The sequence below is a fragment of the Tiliqua scincoides genome, chromosome 1 (assembly GCF_035046505.1).
Source record: "Tiliqua scincoides isolate rTilSci1 chromosome 1, rTilSci1.hap2, whole genome shotgun sequence".
In the NCBI taxonomy this organism is placed as follows: Eukaryota; Metazoa; Chordata; class Lepidosauria; order Squamata; family Scincidae; genus Tiliqua; species Tiliqua scincoides.
The window spans coordinates 12,589,253-12,611,087 of NC_089821.1; the positions used below are offsets into that span (position 1 = coordinate 12,589,253).

The window sequence follows — 21,835 nt, forward strand, 5'->3', positions numbered from 1 at the left end:
CGGTGCAAGGGACTTGTACACCTGTGCAACAGCAGCCTCTCTGGGACACAAGCCCCCCTGTCAAGGGGTTGCAAAACGCAACTCTCTGGGACACAAAACTCTCTGGGACACAGGACTTGCGCCAGCCTAGGGCACAGTTATGATTGCACCCTTGGTGTCCCAGGAATGTCAAAAGCTAAACCATGTATCCCAAACAGTCTAAATACTGATGGTGGCTTGGACCTTTACTATATCTTTCCGGGGGTGGGGGCTTCAGTGGCTGTCTGCAGTGGATCACTGTTCAGCCCCCTATGGCATGGCTACAATCCTACGTTGAGTGTTTTAGGTGAGTGTTTGACCAGCATGAGCAATCGTTGGGGTCCCAGGCATTCTCTGGCAAGGCAGGCAGTTCCATCTTTGGCTGTTGGGGGTGGGTGAGCCATTGTATTTGTGGCAGGAACCCCTTGGGTGAGGCTGGTGGGTTATGTTCTGGGAAAGAGTGGGCTTTGGCCTGGTTGCATCGCCATATGGATTTCCCTCCCTTGCTTAACTATATCAGATGCATTGTGCTTTCCTTGTTGGGGTGGTGGAGGCTCCAGTTGGCTGTTCATTTGTGGAGACGTCACAGAATAGCTGCAGTAAGAATTCTGAGAGGGCAAGGATTAACACAGTGTCTTGCCACACATGTGAGAGACAAGAGATGATTCATATAAAGTGCTCCCTTTGCATGCAGAGTATCATTTCACCATGTTTCCCAACACCAAAGTTTCCTTTCGAAGGGCTAGAGAAGTGCAGCCTATGTCATGCACCTTGTGATGTGAGCTGTAGTTTCCTTGCAAGGGGCTTATATGCTGGGGTGGGTGTGCTGTGATTGGCAGCCAGATGTAGTCTGTATCCTGTGCTTCATTGTGAGAGAATGGGTAGGGAAGGGATGGCATGGCTTGCATTTTTCTTCTGCTTTTTTACTTACCCTTTGCTCTCAATAGGATTCTTCCTACCTACACTGGGTCTGCATTCATTTTTCTGGCATTGAGGGTGTGTCCATTGACTGAAGGGTAGTTAGTATCTCACATCTGTTGACTCCTCCTTGCCCTGCTCATGGCACACCCCTATGTTTTGCTTCTCCACCACCAGGCTTATACCAATGTCTGGGCTATGTTCACATTATGACAGCATGGTGTTTTCTTTCCATTACACTGGCATCCACATTGCAGTCATCGACAGGGGGGCCTGTGTCCCAGAGAGGCTCCTGTTGCACCGGTGTACATGTTGATTCACTGGCATATCCTTCAGATAGGATTGGGCCTTAAGTGGCTTTCTCCATTCACCATTGCCGCCTCCTGCAGCTACTTTTCTTTAAAACCCAACAGGTTTGTTCCTATATGTGGGCTGAAGAAAGTAGTCAAAGTGTGTCATAAGGGGTAGATTTGGTAACTGTTCCGGGGAACAGATAGGAAGCTTCTCAGCTGAAGAGCACCCCCCATTCGCTGCTTCTTGATGTTCCTTACGCTTGTATATTGTTGTGTTTAATGCTTCAGGTACAGTCTCCAGAGATCAATCTAGTTTTGCGACCTCAGGGCTTGGCTGGAGACCATGAAGTCTATGCCAAAGTTGACTTGTGGGTCAAGTGTCCCCAAACGTATCCTGATATGTGAGTACTTAACAAATTCATTTTGTAGCTTCCTAAAAAAGTTTTTAAAAAATGGAGTAGTTGTAACTACATCTCTGAATGTACTGGGTAAAATTAGATATGGAAGTATCTTAATGTTATAAAGCATTCAATTAGAGAAGTGGTTCTCACACATTTAGCACCGGGACCCACTTTTTAGAATGAGAATCTTTCAGGACCCACCGGAAGTGATGTCATGACTGGAAGTGACCTCATCAAGCAGGAAAATTTTTAACAATCCTAGGCCGCAATCCTACCCACACTAACCCAGGAGTAAGTCCCATTTACTATCATTGCTAAAAGAATATACATAGTAGCTTGTTAAAAGTACAGGTCTGTAACATTTCCCCAAATGTAGTCACATACCATGGTAGCATCAAGGCTAATATATTAAAATAAAATATTGAAATTAGTGGGTACCCACCCAAAATTGGGTCCTGACCCACAGTTTGAGAAACACTGAACTAGAGCATTGAGTACCTGGCATAACTTCATTGGGTAATAAAAATATTGCAAATTCCAGCTCAAAGCATTGGAGGACCTGCAGAGACTACAACAGTGCCTTGTGTCAAATTGACAGAGGATGAATGTGTCCCTGGGTGCCTAAGCTCCAGTGGCATCTCTTCAGCTGGGGCTTCCATGCTGCTGCTCTAGATCCCATCCCGAATGTTAACAGTGAATTATACGCTACAGTGAATGGCTGGGAATGTTTTTTGCAGGGTACAAATCATGGGGAGTGGGGAATGCAGATACTTTATACAGATGGTTAGTGTCAGTCTAGTATTACAGAATTCTTTTTGAGTTTGTATTGGGAGAATACAAAACTGTAGAAATTATTTGAGTGGTATGTAGTAGTATATTGATGTTATGTAACTTGGATAAGTATTTGTAAAACTTGTTCTACAAGTTTTACTTGTTTCCTGTGACTCTTTCTCCACTCTAGTGTTCCTGAAATTGAGCTTAGAAATGCCAAGGGTCTTTCCAATGAAAATATTAACTTGTTAAAATCCAGCCTAGAGAAATTAGCACAAGAGCGTTGTGGAGAGGTAAGCAGTTTAAAGTCTGTGTTCATTTTTGACCTAGATATTGAGCATTGATGTATTAGCATATATTTTCAATTGGAAAATGACATGCAGTGTCTGTGCGTTTATGTGGATGTGTGTTTCTCTCTGCTTAGAGGTTATGAACCTAAAGGCATAGGGATTGTGTTCTTGATTGTTCTACAGCTTCTGGTCATTCTGATCCTTGGCAAAAGTTGTTGTTTATATTCTTGCAAAACGTGAACAGAATTGTTTTTTCTCCCTGTGAATTCCCTTGGCTAAAACCCCTCTACCCAGTGGCATAGCTAGAGGGGATGCAAAGCACTATGTTTTGCAGGGAGCCTCACCTCCCTCTCTCCTTCAGAGAGCTAATTACCTGTATTATTCAGCATGTATCTTTAGTGGGGAGGGGGGGCAGGTCTACAAGAAGTATCTACTCCAGTGTTCCCAAACTGTGGTTTGGGTCCCACTGGTGGGTTGCGACCTGATTTTGGGTGAATCGCCAAAGGGTGGATAGAAAGAATGGATACTAATTGCTTCAAACCCTGAGGGTATTCAAAAATCAAATAGGTGGCTGCTAATAACCCTGCAAAGAGCTCAGCTCCAGCAGTTTTTGAGATAGCTGCTAACTGCTCTGCAAGAGCTGAGCTCCTACAGTTTGCAAGCTTATAGGGAGATAAATAAACATTTATTTATACAGATGGTATACAGGTCTTTTTTCTGGGTTTTATTATATACAAATAAATAAAATATTTATTTTAGATCTCCTTTTCTTAAAGTCTGGTAAAGCTAGGTGGTTCCAGATAGAGTGTCATTTTAAAAAGTTGGTCCTGGTGCTAAAAAGTTTGGGAATCACTGATCTACCCCCTTTTTTGTCCTTGCTCCCTAAACATGACTGGTCATTCAGTTGTCATAGTGCTCCCATAGCTGCTTTTAACAGATGTTTCTGTGACAAAGTGCACTTTTGCAGATGCAAAAAACATCTGTTTTTGCAGAAACAGATGTTTCTGTGACAAAGTGCACTTTTGCAAAGTGCACTTTTGAAGAGCTCCAGTTGACAACTTGAGCCTAGTATTTTCTCTGAAAGTAGTCATACTAAAAGGTCTTGCATCCTAATATTTTTGGGACTTGAATTGGGGTGTCAGAGAAGCATTATTTATGTCTGGTTTCCTGCCAGAAATACCTTGATAATAATTGTGTTGTTATTAACACTATCTGAAAAGTATTACTGATAGTACTACATTGTCATCATGTTGTCAGAATTGTACTTTCCAGTGCCAGAGTACTTAATAAACTAGAGTGGGGATAGACGGCACCCTTGTCTCCAAGTAAGAATTGCCCCATCTATTGGAATATCTGCAGTGAGTCAGAACCAAAACAGTTTTTCTTAGTTTCAACTGGTTTGGCTTGAGAAGGATACAGTAAAAGTTTTTTAATAGCTATGGCAATTGCAATTTTGATTGAGTTATCCTCTGCCAGGAGGATGCTGACATAGACCTTGAACTTGGTAAGTTTTGATTATACATTCCAAAGCACTTTAATATTGTGCTTAGATGAAAATGAGCATGTATTCAAAGTCTGAGTAGGCAAATTGAGTACTTGTAAGAAATTCAATGTATGTGATGAGAGTGCTCTTGTTCACTAGTGTTATTGTGTTTACAGTCTCACTTTTAACTGCCATAGTTATCTCAGAATAGCATTTTTAATAGCAGTCCACATACATTTTCTTAAGATTAATGTGAATGTAGTCACATGGAGGTTGGCTGTTTATAATGGAGGGAGAGAGTGTTTCTTTAAAAATAGTGCTGCTTCTGTAGAACTGTATTCTGAGACACTGCTGATAGCTGATTATGATTTTAGTTTTGCCCAGATGATTCAAAACCGTAGAAATGGTTTATATGCCTGGCTATTTTCAGTGCCAAGACTTGTGTTCAGGAGAAGCAACTGGAATGTTCAACCCTGAAAGATATGCAAAAAAAGAGGAGATTTAGCATCCAACAGCTGATGCTTGTCTTATGTGACAAGATTTTTTGCTTGCCTTTTGTAAGTTGTAAATGGCCTTGAAATAAGTGGTACTTGATCACGCAAGTGTAAATATGTACAGGAGGGACCTCAGTATCTACTGATTTGACTCGCCACTGATACCAGGGTCCACCTTTGAATGCCTTGTAACAAGGGGGGGAAAGCACCCAAAATCCATTTCCTACCTTTGCACTGTTAAACCACATTGGTTGCAAGCTTCTCAAGCTGGACTAGATGGGCCTATGGCCTGATCCAGTGGGGCTGTTCTTATGTTTCTTACTTATGGTTAAAGGTAGCTTTAAAGACCCACTACCAGGTTTCTTGCTCCTCTATTGTAACCTCAGAATGTATCGTATGGATACTATACTGCAGTGGCTCTCACACATTTAGCACCGGGACCCACCGGGACAGAATGAGAATCTGTTGGGACCCACCGGAAGTGACCTCATCAAGCAGGGGAAATTTTTAACTATCCTAGGCTGCAATCCTACCCACACGTACCCAGGAGTAAGTTTCCTTTACTATCATTGTTAAAATAATATACATAGTATTTTGTTAAAAGTACAGGTCTGTAACATTTCCCCAAATGCAGTCACATATCATGGTAGCATCAAGTCTAATATATTAAAATAAAATATTGAAATGAATGGGGTCCCACCTGAAATTGTCTTCCGGCCCACCTAGTGCGTCCTGACCCACAGTTTGAGAAACACTGCTATACTGCATTCAGCCACTAGATGGAGTGAATAATGGAATACAGGTTGAGTCTCATTAATCATGAGTCTCATTAAACCTTCCAAGAACTCACATGGATGGCAAAAAATGCACTATAGCAAATCAATTTAAAAAACAGTCTCTTTGCTCTGATGATTTAAAAACAGCCTTGCTGACCTATGTAATGCACACAGAGACAATTAGTCTCTCTCCAGGCGCTTAGGCTTCACTATGAGGTAGCAATCCCTCCCTTCACCAGGAGCCCCAGCAAGGGGGAAAAGAATGGAGAAGGTGATAATTGCTGCCATTCAGCCTTCTTCTGCTCAGGGGGAAGGGAGGAGTGAAACCTACAGAGAGAATTATTGATGGATTGTCAGCTGGCTGCCTTCTCTGGCATTATTAGACTGTTTTCCTTTAATTTAAAGGGCCCTCTCATCAGCTTTGAGATAGAAAAATCTGAGGATAATTAGGTTATACCTGTAATCACTTGCATGACTGTCTCTCTTTAACAGTAAGAAGCAGTTTTTTAAACAGTGATTTTAAAGGGGTGCATTTTTTTCCCTTCTCCAGGGATCAGCACATTCCTTCTCATTTGCAGGGGCCATTCGTGTTGAGTCAAATCCGTGTATAAAAAATCCATGTATAACAAGGCTGGACCTGTAATTTCATTCCATGAGATTCCATTATTCATCCCATCTAGTGGCTGAATGCAGTATAGCGCCTATACCAGTGCATTCTGGGGTGCCAATGGAGGAGCAAGATACCTGGAAGTGGGTCTTTAAAACTATTTTTCCACTGATTGGTATCCACTGGTTTTTTTGTTTTTGCACTGCAACTGGGGGTTGTAGAAAGGAACTCCAGTGGATAATGAGGCTTGATCCGTATTTCTTCTCACTTATAAGCACTTTTGCAAACCACATTTTACACTTGCCTTTCCTCCCCAGGTGATGATATTTGAGCTAGCTGAGTATGTGCAGTCATTTCTCAGTGATTACAACAAACCACCTTCAAAGTCTTTCCATGAGGAAATGCTAAAGAATCAACAAAGGGAGCAAGAAAGGCTGGCCCAGGAGGAACAGCAGCGAATACAAGATCTTCGGAGAAAAGAAGAACAGATGGTGAGAACAGTACACAGTTTCTGCACCTCTCCCACCTTTTGTTCATATGAATATGCAAAGAGCCAAAACCTTCAAGTTCAAATCCATGGATAAGGATTGCTCATATGGACTGGAATTCAGTAAATCCCCTCTGTTTATATATGTTGAAGCTATATATCTCCTGGCCAGGAAGCTGTTTTCATCTCAAGCTGCATGGAACTCTGTACCACTACTGTGGCTGCAGTCTCAGCCCATGTGCTTATACTGATCATGTCCACAGCATTCTGCTGATGTAAATAAGAATATACTATGTCTGACTTATGAGCTTCCTCAAAAGTTCTGGGGCCAGTATTATTCCTTGTGTAGTTTCAGCCAGTGATGTGCAGTCAGGGTAGGCAGGGGAGGCAGAGCCTCACCTAATCCAGCCAGTTAAAAAAAAAAAAAGTAAAGGACCCAACAAGTTTTAAAAACCGAATCTTTTGCCTTTCCCAAGCTACTCTTTTCTGCTTTAGCAGGCAGTCTGTTTAAAGCAGTACACACACTAACATGGAAGGAATAAAGAGAATTGCTAATCAGCTCAGTCACTATGGTGGCTTGCAAGGGACAAAACAGTCAGGGACGCCTGTGCAATTAAAGCCACCAGGGAGAGCTACCTCTGTTTGTCCAGTAATAAAGACAGCACTTGTGTCATCAGTCTCCAGGGAGGCATTAGAAAGAGTTGCCTCCAGCAGGTTAGGCTGTAATTGTTGGTGTTTTCCAATTAAAAAAAATATGGCGGCTGACTTCCCCCCGCCCCGCCCCCCCCAAAAAAAGAAATAGCAGGATGCCTGCATCAGCAAGCTCTGTGTAGGAAGAAGGAAGAGTTACTTCTCTTTTGTTAAAAAAAACAAAAACCATGGAAAAAGTAGGGAGCCTACGCAAACAACTGCTCTGCCACCAAGAGAGGCAGCTTTTCAGTTCCTGGGGGGGGGGGGCTGTGCTAAGCTCTCCCTACCTTCAAGTGGTGGGAGAAGAGGTAAGTTTTTAAAACATTTACAGAGTATTTCATTATAGTAACATTTGTTACAGCATCGTGAAATCCTTGAGGAAATACAGAGAAGGGAAGAAGAAAAGAGAGAAGAAAAGAAAAGGAAAGAAATAGCAAAACAGGTATTTAAAAAAATTATCTTTGCGCAATGCTGTACACATCAGAGGCAGACAGCACACAGCAGTGGAAATGTTCTGAACCATTAGGCGGTGACTCAACAGATCACACAATTTCCAGTAAGCCATCGCTCAAATCATCCACTGCTACAACCTAATGGTAGGAGTGACAATGCCAAGTCAAGGCAATGGTGATGCTGGGACAAGGCGGGGGAATCTGCATGCATTCTTATGTAGGGATTAAGATCGCCCTGTGTTCGTGAGTAAGTGTGAGAGGAGCATAAGTGTACATGTTCTATGTGAGTGTGAATCTGAGGGAGGGGGAGGAGGGTCAATTGATGGAAGGGAAGTAATAGAGTAACAACTTTTTCCCAACGCTACCCTAATGGATTCTGCTGTAGCTTGTATGTACCAAACCTTAAGTTACTGGAATTTTCATGCTGCAGATTCTATATCCATATGTCCATTGCTTGGACAGCAGAAAGTTCCCTGGTGTTTCTTCTGTACACTTCCCGCATATTATGTTATGAATATGACACAGTCCTGTGATTTCTGTACTTATACTGTTATCCCAAATGTCTGAATGTTCTTTAAGGTTGGGTCTACACCATTTCTTGTATAGTTAATTTGTTTTTCCTTACTTTGATGCATTCTTGTGCTTCAGTTTGTACATCTGCAGTTCATGTGGACAAAAGGCATTGTGGGAATTAAGGTGCAGAAAGGTCCCTGCTTGCTGTGTCATGTTGCAAGTTTGTAGTAACTAAATTGATCATCACAGTGTCCATCCTGGCAACAGTACTGTAGAGAAGCTAATCCTGTTTTAAGGAGATGCTGGCCTCCTCCAATCTCTCTGGCAGATGCTAGAAGTGGGGTGTGAGTTGGGAGCCTATGTGTTAGGCTGCTAAACTAAAGGTTTGAGGTGGGCCACAGATATTCAGTTACTTTTTTTCCTTTTCAGGAGCTGTTGGAAAGTGCCACTCTGACACACCAGGAAATCTCTGCCAGTAGAGATACTGTTGGGAACAAAATAATTCTCTCTCCAAATGGAGATGCTACAGAACATGGAGGACACAATAAATATCGTGCACATTCCACAGGGCGTTCAAAGTACGTTGTCCATGTTCACGTGAATGGGGATGGGAGTGTTTTAATAGAACACTTTAATGGGCATATGCTTTCAGTCCAATCCTACTGAACTCTCCATGCGGCAATGCAGCAGCACCAGTGTTGTATCCACTGCATCCTACAGAGGAGTTTGACCTCTGGAGGCCTCCTTACAGAAAGGGAACATTTGTTTCCTTCTCCCAGGATAAACCCCCGCTGGCCCTGTGAGCTATATCATTGGTGCAAGTCTGCCTGGACCCATGAAAGGTATTTAGGATTCGGCAGGCACAGTTGCCGTCAAATCCACTCCCTCCCCGGATCTGATCTGCCCCCATCCCTGTCACCTCCCTGTTTTGTCCACCCTCCACCCAATTCCACCTCATAAGAACATAAGAACATAAGAACAGCCCCACTGGATCAGGCCATAGGCCCATCTAGTCCAGCTTCCTGTATCTCACAGCGGCCCACCAAATGCCCCAGGGAGCACACCAGATAACAAGAGACCTCGTCCTGGTGCTCTCCCCTACATCTGGCATTCTGACTTAACCCATTCCTAAAATCAGGAGGTTGCGCATACACATCATGGCTTGTACCCCATAATGGATTTTTCCTCCAGAAACTCGTCCAATCCCCTTTTAAAGGCGTCTAGGCTAGACGCCAGCACCACATCCTGTGGCAAGGAGTTCCACAGACTGACCACGCGCTGAGTAAAGAAATATTTTCTTTTGTCTGTCCTAACCCGCCCAACACTCAATTTTAGTGGATGTCCCCTGGTTCTGGTATTATGTGAGAGTGTAAAGAGCATCTCCCTATCCACTCTGTCCATCCCCTGCATAATTTTGTATGTCTCAATCATGTCCCCCCTCAAGCATCTCTTTTCTAGGCTGAAGAGGCCCAAACGCCGTAGCCTTTCCTCATAAGGAAGGTGCCCCAGCCCCGTAATCAGCTTAGTCGCTCTCTTTTGCACCTTTTCCATTTCCACTATGTCTTTTTTGAGATGCGGCGACCAGAACTGGACACAATACTCCAGGTGTGGCCTTACCATAGATTTGTACAACGGCATTATAATATTAGCCGTTTTGTTCTCAATACCCTTCCTAATGATCCCAAGCATAGAATTGGCCTTCTTCACTGCCGCCGCACATTGGGTCGACACTTTCATCGACCTGTCCACCACCACCCCAAGATCTCTCTCCTGATCTGTCACAGACAGCTCAGAACCCATCAGCCTATATCTAAAGTTTTGATTTTTTGCCCCAATGTGCATGACTTTACACTTACTGACATTGAAGCGCATCTGCCATTTTGCTGCCCATTCTGCCAGTCTGGAGAGATCCTTCTGGAGCTCCTCACAATCACTTCTGGTCTTTACCACTCGGAAAAGTTTGGTGTCGTCTGCAAACTTAGCCACTTCACTGCTCAACCCTGTCTCCAGGTCATTTACGAAGAGGTTGAAAAGCACCGGTCCCAGGACAGATCCTTGGGGCACACCGCTTTTCACCTCTCTCCATTGTGAAAATTGCCCATTGACACCCACTCTCTGCTTCCTGGCCTCCAACCAGTTCTCAATCCACGAGAGGACCTGTCCTCTAATTCCCTGACTGTGGAGTTTTTTCAGTAGCCTTTGGTGAGGGACCGTGTCAAATGCCTTCTGAAAGTCCAGATATATAATGTCCACGGGTTCTCCCGCATCCACATGCCTGTTGACCTTTTCAAAGAATTCTATAAGGTTCGTGAGGCAAGACTTATCCTTACAGAAGCCATGCTGACTCTCCCTCAGCAAGGCCTGTTCGTCTATGTGTTTTGAGATCCTATCTTTGATGAGGCATTCCACCATCTTACCCGGTATGGATGTTAGGCTGACCGGCCTATAGTTTCCTGGGTCCCCCCTCTTTCCCTTTTTAAAAATAGGCGTGACATTTGCTATCCTCCAATCTTCTGGTACCGTGGCCGTTTTGAGGGACAAGTTGCATACCTTAGTCAAGAGATCTGCAACTTCATTCTTCAATTCCTTAATAACCCTTGGGTGTATGCCATCAGGGCCCGGTGACTTATTGATCTTTAATTTATCAATGAGGTCTGAAACATCTTCTCTTTTAACCTCTATCTGACTTAACTCCTCGGTCAGGAGGGGCCGTTCGGGCAGCGGTATCTGCCCGAGGTCTTCTGCCGTGAAGACAGATGCAAAGAACTCATTTAATTTCTCTGCCATCTCTAAGTCTCCTTTTATCTCCCCTTTCCCTCCCTCACCATCCAGAGGGCCAACCGCTTCTCTGGCGGGTTTCCTGCTTCTAACATATTTGAAGAAGCTTTTATTATTCCCCTTAATGTTGCTGGCCATGCGTTCCTCATAGTCTCGCTTGGCCTCCCCTATCACCTTCTTACATTTCTTTTGCCACAGTTTATGTTCCTTTTTATTCTCTTCATTAGGGCAAGACTTCCATTTACGGAAGGAAGCTTCCTTGCCCTTCACAGCCTCTCTAACTTGGCTGGTTAGCCATGCGGGCACTCTCCTGGATTTAGTGGAACCCTTCTTTCTTTGCGGTATACACCTCTGCTGGGCCTCTATTACTGTTGCTTTAAGCAGCCTCCATGCACTCTGGAGAGACTGGACTCTTTTTACCCTCCCTTTCAACCTCCTTCTAACCAGCCTCCTCATTTGAGGGAAGTCCGCCCGTCGGAAGTCAAGGGTTTTTGTTAGAGATTTGCCTGGTATTCTTCCCCCAACGTGCACGTCAAAACGGATCGCAGCATGATCACTGTTCCCCAATGGCTCAGTAACGTTTACATCTCTAACCAGGTCCTGCGTACCGCTCAAAATTAAATCCAGAGTCACCTGTCCTCTGGTGGGCTCCTTGACTAGCTGATCTAAGCCACAGTCATTTAGCACGTCAAGAAATCCGGTTTCCTTATCGTGACCAGAACACAAATTGACCCAGTCAATATGAGGATAATTGAAGTCCCCCATGATTACAACCCTGTCCTTCCTTGTCACCTCCCTGATCTGTTTCCTCATTTCAAGGTCCCCATCAGATTTCTGGTCTGGAGGACGATAGTACACCCCCAGTATTACATCGCTGCACAAGCCTGGTAATTTAACCCACAGAGATTCTACGGTGGAGTCGGACCCACCTTCAATCTCTACTTTGCTGGATTCTATCCCTTCCTTAACATAAAGGGCCACCCCACCTCCAACACGCCCCTGCCTGTCCCTCCTGTAGAGTTTATAGCCCGGGATTGCGGTATCCCACTGATTCTCCGCATTCCACCAGGTTTCCGTTATGCCCACTATGTCAATATTTTCCCTTGTCACCAGACATTCCAGTTCCTCCCACCTTTGCTCGTAGACTTCGGGCATTCGCATAAAAGCATTTATACACGGAATGCCCCAGGATGGGCTGCTTATTCGCTCCTTTGTCCCCGCATCCTCTCATTGTGCCAAACCGTTTATCACATCCCATCACCCTACCTTTCCCAATTTCTTCTCCTACCCTGCCTTTGTCTTGTTGTTCTCTAACCTCCCCATCCTCATCCCATAGGGATGAGGAGTCCCGAACCGGATGCCCCTCGGCTCCTGTTGGCCTTCCCCCAGGGATCAGTTTAAAAGCTGCTCTGCCACCTTTTTAATGTTATGCGCCAGCAGTCTGGTTCCATTCTGGTTCAAATGGAGCCCGTCCCTCTTGTACAGGCCCCGCTTGTCCCAAAACGTTCCCCAGTGCCTAACGAATCTAAACCCCTCCTCCCTACACCACCGTCTCATCCACGCATTGAGACCCCTGATCTCCGCCTGCCTAGCTGGCCCTGCGCGTGGAACAGGTAGCACTTCAGAGAACGCTACCTTTGAGGTCCTGGCTTTCAGCTTCCTGCCTAAAAGCCTAAATTTGGCCTCCAGGACCTCCCAGCTACACTTGCCCACGTCGTTGGTGCCAACATGCACCACAGCCGCTACCTCTCCCCCAGCACTGTCTACTAGCCTGTCTAGACGAGAAGTGATGTCCGCAACCTTCGCACCAGGCAGGCAAGTCACCATGCGGTCCTCACATCCATCGCAAACCCCCCTCTCTATGTTTCTAATAATCGAATCCCCCACTACAAGAAGCCCCCGACCCCCCTCCCGCCGAGGAGTATCCCGAGTGCGCTCGGATACGGGCCCATCCCCTGAAGAAGGCGTCCCCCCTAGGGGATTGTTTCCCTTCTCTCCAGGATGACGTCCTCCAGTCCCGAGACTTCCCACCCGGGCAGCCGATGAGCTGCACGCCTGAGGTTGGGACGAAGCCTGATCGTCCCCGGAAGTCTCCCCACGGTCCTCCTCTGGCTGCCTGCGCTTCTCCAGGTCGGCCACCAAGGCTTCAAGGGAGCGGACGCGTTCCCTGAGAGCCTGGAGCTCCTTGCACCGAGGACACACCCATGACTTATGCCCCAGAGGCATATAATCATACATGTGGCACTTGATGCAGAACACTGGATAGCCCCCACCCTGCTGCTGGCTGTCTGACTGCATAGCTTTTGTTGTTGTTGTTGTTGTTGTTTTATTTAGGGGTTCTTTTAAAAACCGTACACTGGATAGCAGCCCTTTTCTCTAGGGAAGAGGAAGGGCAGTGTATGGGGCCCTGGCCTCCTCGCCCTGCTGCTGAACTCGCCCAGATGCTAAACTCTTGTGCCTTACCTGGCACTTAGTTCCCAGAGGCACTTGGTTCCCAGAGGCCACACGCGTCCCACCTCCTGTGTGATCCTGCCTGGGGCAGTGCCCACTGCCATGAAGAGATGGCCACTTGCTGCTTCTCACACCAGCCAGCCTGCATGCTTCTGTGTGCCGCCATTTGCAACAGCTGGAAAGCGCATGATGCCTCTGGAGTGTTCATTCCAGCAGCATACTGTGTCTTCAGGATTGGGCTGTTAGGTTGTCATTTTTAAGGAGCAGGAGAGTTTCTTGCCAAGCGACTCAGAATAAAATACTGCTGATTTTTGCTTTGTAGAAGGGAGCGTCAGTACTCTGCATGCAGTAATGAAGATTCTCCTGGATGTAGTGAAATTTTGTATTTCAGTATTGGTCAGCTAAAAGTACACAAAGGAAGGTGCATAGGTAAGTGCAACAGTTGATCCATGTGAACACTTTCAGTACATGTCTTTTTAAAAATCAAGTAATGAAGAGTATGTTATTCAATATATGAGTATAGAGCAGCAATTTTCAACCTCTTTCATTTCATGGCACACTGACAAGATGCTAAAATTTTAAAGGCTCATCTTCAGCTTTTTTACAATTGACAAGGCGCACCACACTACCGGGGGGGGGGTCACATTCCTCAATGACCCTACTAATAAATGACCCTCCCCCAAACTTGCACAGCACACCTGCGGATCATTCTGGTGCCACAGCACACTGGTTGAAAATTGCTGGTATAGAGAGTAAATACTGTCCAGTTGCGTGACTGACATTTAAAATTATGGTTGCATACTGTTGTTGATAATAAGATAAACCAATTCAAGTTTTAGTTGATGAGTTTTCCATTTCTTTTTTTTAAAAATCTTTATAGGCACCCTTTCTGTTTGGTGTTTGAAAACATTTTGGATGTTTGTAACTTTAATAGGGAATGAAGAAATCAATTTCACAAATACCACAAATGAATTTTTTCCTGTCTTTTGATTAGCTTAACAACTGCCACTGATCTTACACTTCCTTCAGTGGATTGAATCAAGCAGTTCCTTAGACCTTCTGCTTAAGTATGTGTGTATCCATTTCCCTACTTCTTCCCATCCATTTTTTTGCTGGAAAGTTGGTTAGGATTGCGCTCTTAGAAGTATAGTTGTAACCTCTTTATCATGCCTGTCCATCAGAGTTTCTGCTTCAGAATGACTGTCTTCATGTTTCTAGACACAGATGAGCAACTTGGTAAATTGGTCTATAATGGCTTGGAGATGTGCACTGGAAACTTTGTTCTAATACATGAATGGATTCTGAAGTGGCAAAAGAAAATGGGAAAATTTCTCACAAGTGAAGAAAAAGAAAAGATTGAAAAATGCAAAAAACAGGTAACAACATTTGTGTGTGTTGGCCTTGTAAAACCTTGTTCCTGTGGGGCAGAATGGACATGTCTTAATTTTGAGTTGATGTGGTATTGAATGCTTAAGATGCACCACTGGCAGATGACATGAAGATGGATGGTATTATAGCTGAAACCCTGGAAGATTGAATCAGGATTCAACACTCACTTGATAGACTTGATCATTGGACCCCTACCAACAATGTGAAATTCAACAGAGGCAAATATATTCCTGCCTGTACATACAAAAAAAGAAATTCCAACACTGGAATAGACTGTCTCGTGCAGTAGTAGGCTCTCCCTTGTTGGAGGTTTTCAAGCAGTTGCCTGCCCTTAGCAGGGGGTTGAACTAGATGACCTCTCAAGCCCTTCCAACTCAAACATTCTGTAATATGAAAACAATGCAAAGTGGTTGAGAGCCAGGTGATTTGTTTAGAAATGTGCATGTCCACAAAGGGCAGAAAACTCACCAACCATGAAGGGATATAAGAGTTCAGTGCTCACAAGAAGAAGAGTTCTATGCACACACTTTTCATTTATTGTATTGATTTATTAAAATATGTATAGGTTACTTTTCCTACCCCAGTCATAGAAAATATTTTATATTTACAATCTAAATAAATCTGTCACTTCAAGGGGGGGGAAATGGCACACAGTAGCATATAAGCACCTTGTTTATGTATACAAAAACAGTGGCGTTGCTCAGATTCTGTCCCCCCTTTCAATTGGGCTTCAGGGCCATCAGGTTCCAGGGCAAGCACCATTCCTTCTCAGGTTCCTTCTCAGAAGCACCATTCCCCAACTTTTACCCCCGATTTATCCAAGCGTCATGTAACATTCTATGGTTTTTGGCTGAAAACCTGCCCATGACTTATCTGTGAGATTGCCTTATAGGCAAGTATCTATGGGATAACCTACTTGTTTATAGAAGTGAGAAGCTGAATAACTTCTCACGTTGGTTTAGTTGATTCTGGTAGAATGTCTTCAATAGAAGGTGTTATAATTTCTTTAATGAGAGGTGCGACCAGTTTTCTTGGCTGTCGCTCATCATTTGTTTCTTTTGAACAGATTCAAGGGGCAGAATCGGAGTTCAACTCTCTGGTGAAGCTAAAGCACCCAAACATAATCCGTTACCTGTCTATGAACTTTAAAGAACAGGATGACTCGATTGTGGTAGACATTTTGTTGGAACACGTTAGTGGAAACAGGCTTTCTGTGCAGTTGGACAAAGGAATTCCAGTTCCCATGGATCAGTTGCGTCATTACACAGCTCAGCTACTGTCGGCACTTGACTACCTGCACAGTAATTCGGTGGTGCACAAAGTTCTGAGTGCATCCAGCATTGTAGTAGATACTGAAGGAAATATCAAAGTGGCAGACTACAGTATTTCCAAGCGCTTGGCGGATATTTGTAAGGAGGATGTTTTTGAACAGACCAAAGTTCGATTTAGTGAAGATGCCTTGCCAAACAAATCAGGAAAGAAAGGAGACGTGTGGCGATTGGGCTTGCTGTTGCTTGCTCTTAGCCAGGGACAAATAATTAAGGAATATCCAGTCATGATCCCTAATGATTTGCCTGATGATTTTTGTGACTTTCTGAAAAAGTATGTACATATCTCTTTTCTTTTCTAATTCTACCATCAAAAACTATATATACATGCACACACACAGCCTGGAAAAATTTGTATGTTTAGAATTAATTGATACACTAACAGCTCAGTCCTACTGAAATTCCCCCTTGCCAATGCAGTGGCACCAGCCCAGCTTCAGCTGCATCCTGCAGGGGAATTTCAGCTGCTGGATATCTCCTCAGGGCAAGCCCCTATAGCCACAATGGGTCAACATGAACCTGGGCCAGCGATAGCACTGCTGCAAATCTGTATTGACCTGTCTTGGCAGATGATGCCCGGGGAAGGGGTTAGGATATTGCGCATGCAGGGCTGGCCTTAGAAGCTGTGGAGCCCAATTGGAAACACTTGCAGGGCCCCCTCTACTAATTTTTTTTTAGTTCTTAGCTTGAATGGAGTCAAACCAAGAAAAAAAAATCTATTCTGTGCAGTTGGATAGTACTCTTGTCCCTTAGTGGTACAGTGAGTACCCAGCCTGCAGCACTCCCTAACTCTCACCCATAGCTGCCCCATCTGCAGCAACCTTCTCTGGAGCGAGATGGGGGAAAGGATGGCATTGGGAGCTGTGAGGGTGGGGAAAGAGTGAGGTGCCCGTGCTACCATCTGCATGCCACAGATTTCAGGCCAATTGGAAGCTGCGGTGAGTGGGTGTCCCAGCTGCCTAAAAGCCAGCCCTGGATGCACCTTATAAAATTATAAATCATTTTTATCTAACTTTGGCTGCAATCCTAACCTCACTTTCCTGGGAGTAAGTCCCATTGAACACAATAGGATTTACTTCTGAGTAGACCTGGTTAGGATTGTGCCCTTTTTTTCCATAATGTATATTCTTGCTATCTTATTCTTGATGAATAAGCTTCACCAATATTATCAGCAATAATCTGGATAGATGAAATGTTTCCATCTGCAGCAGCAAGTTAGTTAAGGAAGCGGTGCCCTTACCTATTTTTTGTATGAGTTTAGTTGCAAGTCCATAAACTAGATAGTCTTTCAGTTAACACCCCACATCCTGGTTCTGCTGAAAGAGACCAAATTCTAACCTGTGTTGTTTTGGATTTATGATCAGGTGTGTGTGCTTGGAAGATAAAGAAAGGTGGAGTACTCAGCAGCTTCTGCAACACATTTTTATAAACCCTCCGCAAATGAAAATGCCTCTAATGGAAGAAAGCCCAGATGGTAAATACTTTAACCATTTTTATTTTACATTAACATGCTAGTGATGGAAATGAAATATACTTAAAAATGAAATGCAGGCTGATAACTCAGTCTGTGCATTAAGAAGTTATATCTTTATATAAAACATCTGTCAAGATTGTGCAGTGCAGCTGCTTTTCGAGCAGCTTTCCCCTCACTTTTTGGAATTGTTGTTTTATAAGCTTCAATTTAATTTAAACATTTTGTTTTTTAGAAATTCTCAGTTATACGAAACTGTAATGTCCAACAGCAATTAAAATAGAAGAGAAAAATCGTAAGATAAGAAATCCCTTCTTGTGCTTCAAACGTTAGAAAATAAATTTTGTTGTCTATTTCCTGCACATTTTTTTTCTCTAGCATGAAACCTATTTGATATAATGAGCATCTCTCTCATTATGTGCAAATACCTGATGGTGCTTAGCAGACTATAATAGAAACTGAAAAGTTTTGAAGGCAGAATGGCAGAAAATGAAGCACTAGGGATCATTCACTCCAGAAAATCATTATAAACATCAAAGTACACTTGTTGATTTTCAATAATCCACTCCTCTACTGTATAAATATAGTCCACTGTTCTACTCTAGCATCTGAGGTGATTAGGTAGGCAGATAATTTGAATGATTGTGCAATAAAATCTTTCAGGTTAGTCTTAACAGTGCAACTATTAACACTTTTAACAGTTTTAACCTTTAAAAATGCAACCCTTGAAATAGTTTTCCGAAAATTATGGCTCCCAGGAGGTGAGGGCTCTCATACTCAAGCTGGCTGAAATATAACACTGGGCATGGATATTTTGCTCTTGACAACACATTTTCTTGAACTGATTGTAGTGCATAATTACTTATATAGTGCTTTTTGACAAGAGTAGTTCATAAAGCAGTTTATGTACTTTACATAGAAAAAAATCTTTTTAAAAGACACAATCTTTAAAAAAAACAGTGCAGAGGAGGAACCAGCAGCCACTGGAAAAGATACCACGCTAGGGTAAAAAGTGATATTTGCTCGCTCCCTGCTAAATATGAGAGGACACCACTTTAAAGGGTGCTTGTTTGCCCACTGAGCAGAGATGGGCAGCTCAGTCATATCGCCAGCACCATCCAGGGCTCCAGCAGTGCTGAAATGGTAACTGCTGGATCCGGTGGGCTCTGGGCTAGTGCCGGGAGTCTCCTTGTTACCCTGGGTGATGCAGCCACAGCACCAATGGATGTCCTTGGATCTTTGCCCACTTTTGAACAGGCACAGATGCAAGAAGGCTCATGTCAGGTTGCCTGGGCTAGGAGGGAGGTTAGTATATGGCAGCAAAGCCTGCTATCATCGCTGTTCCCCTCCCTCTGTCCCGTTCTGCCCACTCCCTGCCTCTCCCCACCCTGAAAATACTTACTGCCAGCCAGTGCTGGAGGCGCACTGCTCAGCCGTCCATGTGCCACTGAGGTCCAGTGCCAACTAGCACTGGCCCAGTGCTAGCAGCCCCTCCTCTCCAGGTGCTGCAGGCATGCCTTACAGCATGTTTGCAACACCCAGCACCAGTGCTGGAGCTCAGCATTGGCACCAGGCCCTCTTAGGATTGGGCCCTAAGTTACTTTTTTCTCTTGATATGTCTTCCTGCTCTTATTTCAGCTCACAAGCTTACTTTGATCACAACTGTTTTGTTAGAGGATGGGGGGAAAACATTTTGGGATGACTTACAGCCCAATCCTAATAACCCAAAATGCGCTTTATGTCTGTTGCACAAATGGTTCTACAGAGCCCCAATCTACTGGCCCTCCAGAGGCGAGGCTGGAGCAGCCCCACGTGCAGTGTCAGACAGAGCACCCATTGAACCAGATTGGGAGGGAGGCCAAATAGGGTAAGGGTAGGAAGCATGTCATGGCAGGAGGGTGTTTGCACCAAGCGCGGATGACTTGTACTGAATCCTATCCCAAATAGTAGCCGGCACACCCCCTTTTTTTCCTTGGATGTGCAGGTCAGAGGAGACCCATTGCAAGTAAGTTGTTTACAGTAAGGTAAGGGAAAAATATTTTTCTCTTACCTCTCCTCTCCCAAGCGGCCCGATCTGCAGTCAACCCCCAGGATGCAGCGCAAGCTTTTTTTGGTGTGGCTGCATCAGCAAGGGAGCAGAATGGATAGGATTGGGCTGTTAGTTTGGTATTAACTGTTGCTAGGACTTAGAGACTTCTGTTAATTTTCATCCCTGTGTTTTTACAAAGGTTTTTAGTGTCCCATATTGTTTGTCACACCAACTCCTCATTGTCTTCATTTTACCTGAAGTTGCTTATCTGTGCTACCTTTCACACCAAAAACTCTTCTGTTTCAGATTCAGCCGGCATAGATGATATTGAAACAGTTATTCCTAGCAGTCAAATTGCTAGCGATGTCTTCTTCACAGAAACTCAAAAGCAATTTTCTCGTTATTATAATGAGTTTGAAGAATTACAGCTGCTCGGCAAAGGGGCCTTTGGAGCAGTCATCAAGGTACACATAGTGTAAGACTAACCATGCAATCCTATGCATGACTTACTACTAGGTTAGTGTGTATAAAACTGCATCTTAATTTAAGATCAGTGGAATCTTACTAGGATTTCCGTTTGTGAAAGAAATGTGTGATAATGAAAAGAGCAATATTCATTCTCTTCAGCAATCTAAGGGCCCAATCCTATCCAACTTTCTGGTGCCAGTGCAGCCCTGGGGAAACCAACTTCCCTAACTTTGAGGCATATTCCCTATTGGCACAGTTGCATCAGTGTTGGAAAGTTGGGTAGGATTGGCCCTAAGTGGAACAATATTAATATAGTTAATTATTAATATTAATATTAATATAGTTAATTATTAATATTAATAATATTAATTAATATTATTAATATTAATTAATATTAATAACGGTTACAATTTAACCGGTGTAAGCTGCCCTGGGTCCCTTTGGGGAGAAGGGCAGGGTATAAATACTGTTGTTGTTGTTGTTGTTGTTATAGCAGCAATGTTTAGAACAGGGGTCCACAATTTTTGGTTGGCTTAGTTTGCTAAACCAAAACAGTAGTTTCCTGCTCTTGCTCCTCCCCTTGCTGATAAAGGCACTACCTCTCTCTGCTTTAGAGCAGAAAAGGCAGGGATAGGGCTTGCCCATTCAGCTGCTGCTGAGTTAGGTGCCCCACCACCTTTTTTCCTGCTTTGGATCAGGACAATGTTTGTCCTGTTTGGCTGCCACTCAGCTGAGGTGCTCCTACTGCTGTGGCACAGCAGAAGCTACCAAGGAAACTCTCCCCCTTCCTTGCTCCTTATCAGAAAAGTATGGGCTTGTTGGTGTGGCCCTACATGGTGGAGCGTGAACCAAAGAGTAGCCAAACCACCACCAAACAAGCCCAAGTCCTCCTAAACTTATTGCTGGGGAGGGGCAGGGATCATGATACAACTGCTAGGATGATCTGCAGTTCCAAGTTTGAAAGGAAGACTGCCTTTCAAACTTGGAAAGGGTCACTTTCCACGGTGGTGGGTCACTTGCCACGGTGAAGATGGCTAACAAATGTTTGCAGAGTTTTCTGGAGTGGGAAATTGCCCAGAAGTAGTTATGTCACATGATCTTGAAACGGCTACATGCCACATTTTAAATTTATTTCACTGGACAGGTCCAGAACAAACTGGATGGCTGCTGTTATGCAGTAAAGCGAATACTTGTAAATCCCACAAGCAAGCAGTTTCGGAGGATTAAAGGGGAGGTGACCCTTCTGTCACGTCTGAACCATGAGAACATTGTGCGATATTATAATGCGTGGATAGAGAAACATGAGAGGCCTTTACTCAGTACTTCAACATCAGGAAGCACTGAAGAGAAAAAAAGAACCAACAAGCAGACTCTGAATGGGAAAGAGGAAGAGGAGTCCATAGATGACATTGAAGCAAATGCCCCTCCTCCTGTGCTTACCAGTTCAGTGGAGTGGAGCACCTCATGTGAGAGATCATCAAGTGCCAGGTTCAATGGAGCTGATCAGGAATCCAGTGATGATGATGATGACGACGACGATGAAGGTGGAGGAGTCTTTTCACAGTCATTCTTGTGAGTAAGGATGTGGGGGCTGTAAAGTGTTCACCTTTGGGCATTAATTGTTGATGTGCCCTATTTAGTAAGTTCAGATTCAGACTTGTTTCTCTTTGGTTCTTGTAGCATAAAACTTCCAAACTTTGATATGCGCTGCAGAGCTCTGCATGTTGT

The 21,835-nt window shown here is 44.1% G+C and overlaps 1 protein-coding gene across 5 annotated transcripts in view; it reads left to right on the top strand.

Moving 5' to 3' along the window:
• EIF2AK4 (eukaryotic translation initiation factor 2 alpha kinase 4) overlaps window positions 1-21,835 on the top strand; it is a 62,439-nt gene that overhangs the window by 5,520 nt on the left and 35,084 nt on the right. For 3 of the 5 annotated variants that reach the window (XM_066630650.1, XM_066630657.1, XM_066630664.1), the window contains exons 2-12: window positions 1,518-1,630; window positions 2,592-2,694; window positions 6,369-6,542; window positions 7,590-7,670; window positions 8,623-8,771; window positions 13,745-13,851; window positions 14,641-14,798; window positions 15,878-16,413; window positions 17,504-17,613; window positions 19,946-20,103; window positions 21,252-21,679. In XM_066630650.1, the coding sequence (XP_066486747.1) occupies window positions 1,518-1,630; window positions 2,592-2,694; window positions 6,369-6,542; window positions 7,590-7,670; window positions 8,623-8,771; window positions 13,745-13,851; window positions 14,641-14,798; window positions 15,878-16,413; window positions 17,504-17,613; window positions 19,946-20,103; window positions 21,252-21,679 (2,117 nt within the window). Of the gene's footprint in view, window positions 1-1,517; window positions 1,631-2,591; window positions 2,695-6,368; window positions 6,543-7,589; window positions 7,671-8,622; window positions 8,772-13,744; window positions 13,852-14,640; window positions 14,799-15,877; window positions 16,414-17,503; window positions 17,614-19,945; window positions 20,104-21,251; window positions 21,680-21,835 lie in introns of those variants that run through there. The other 2 variants (XM_066630672.1, XM_066630678.1) reach the window with 2 other exon arrangements.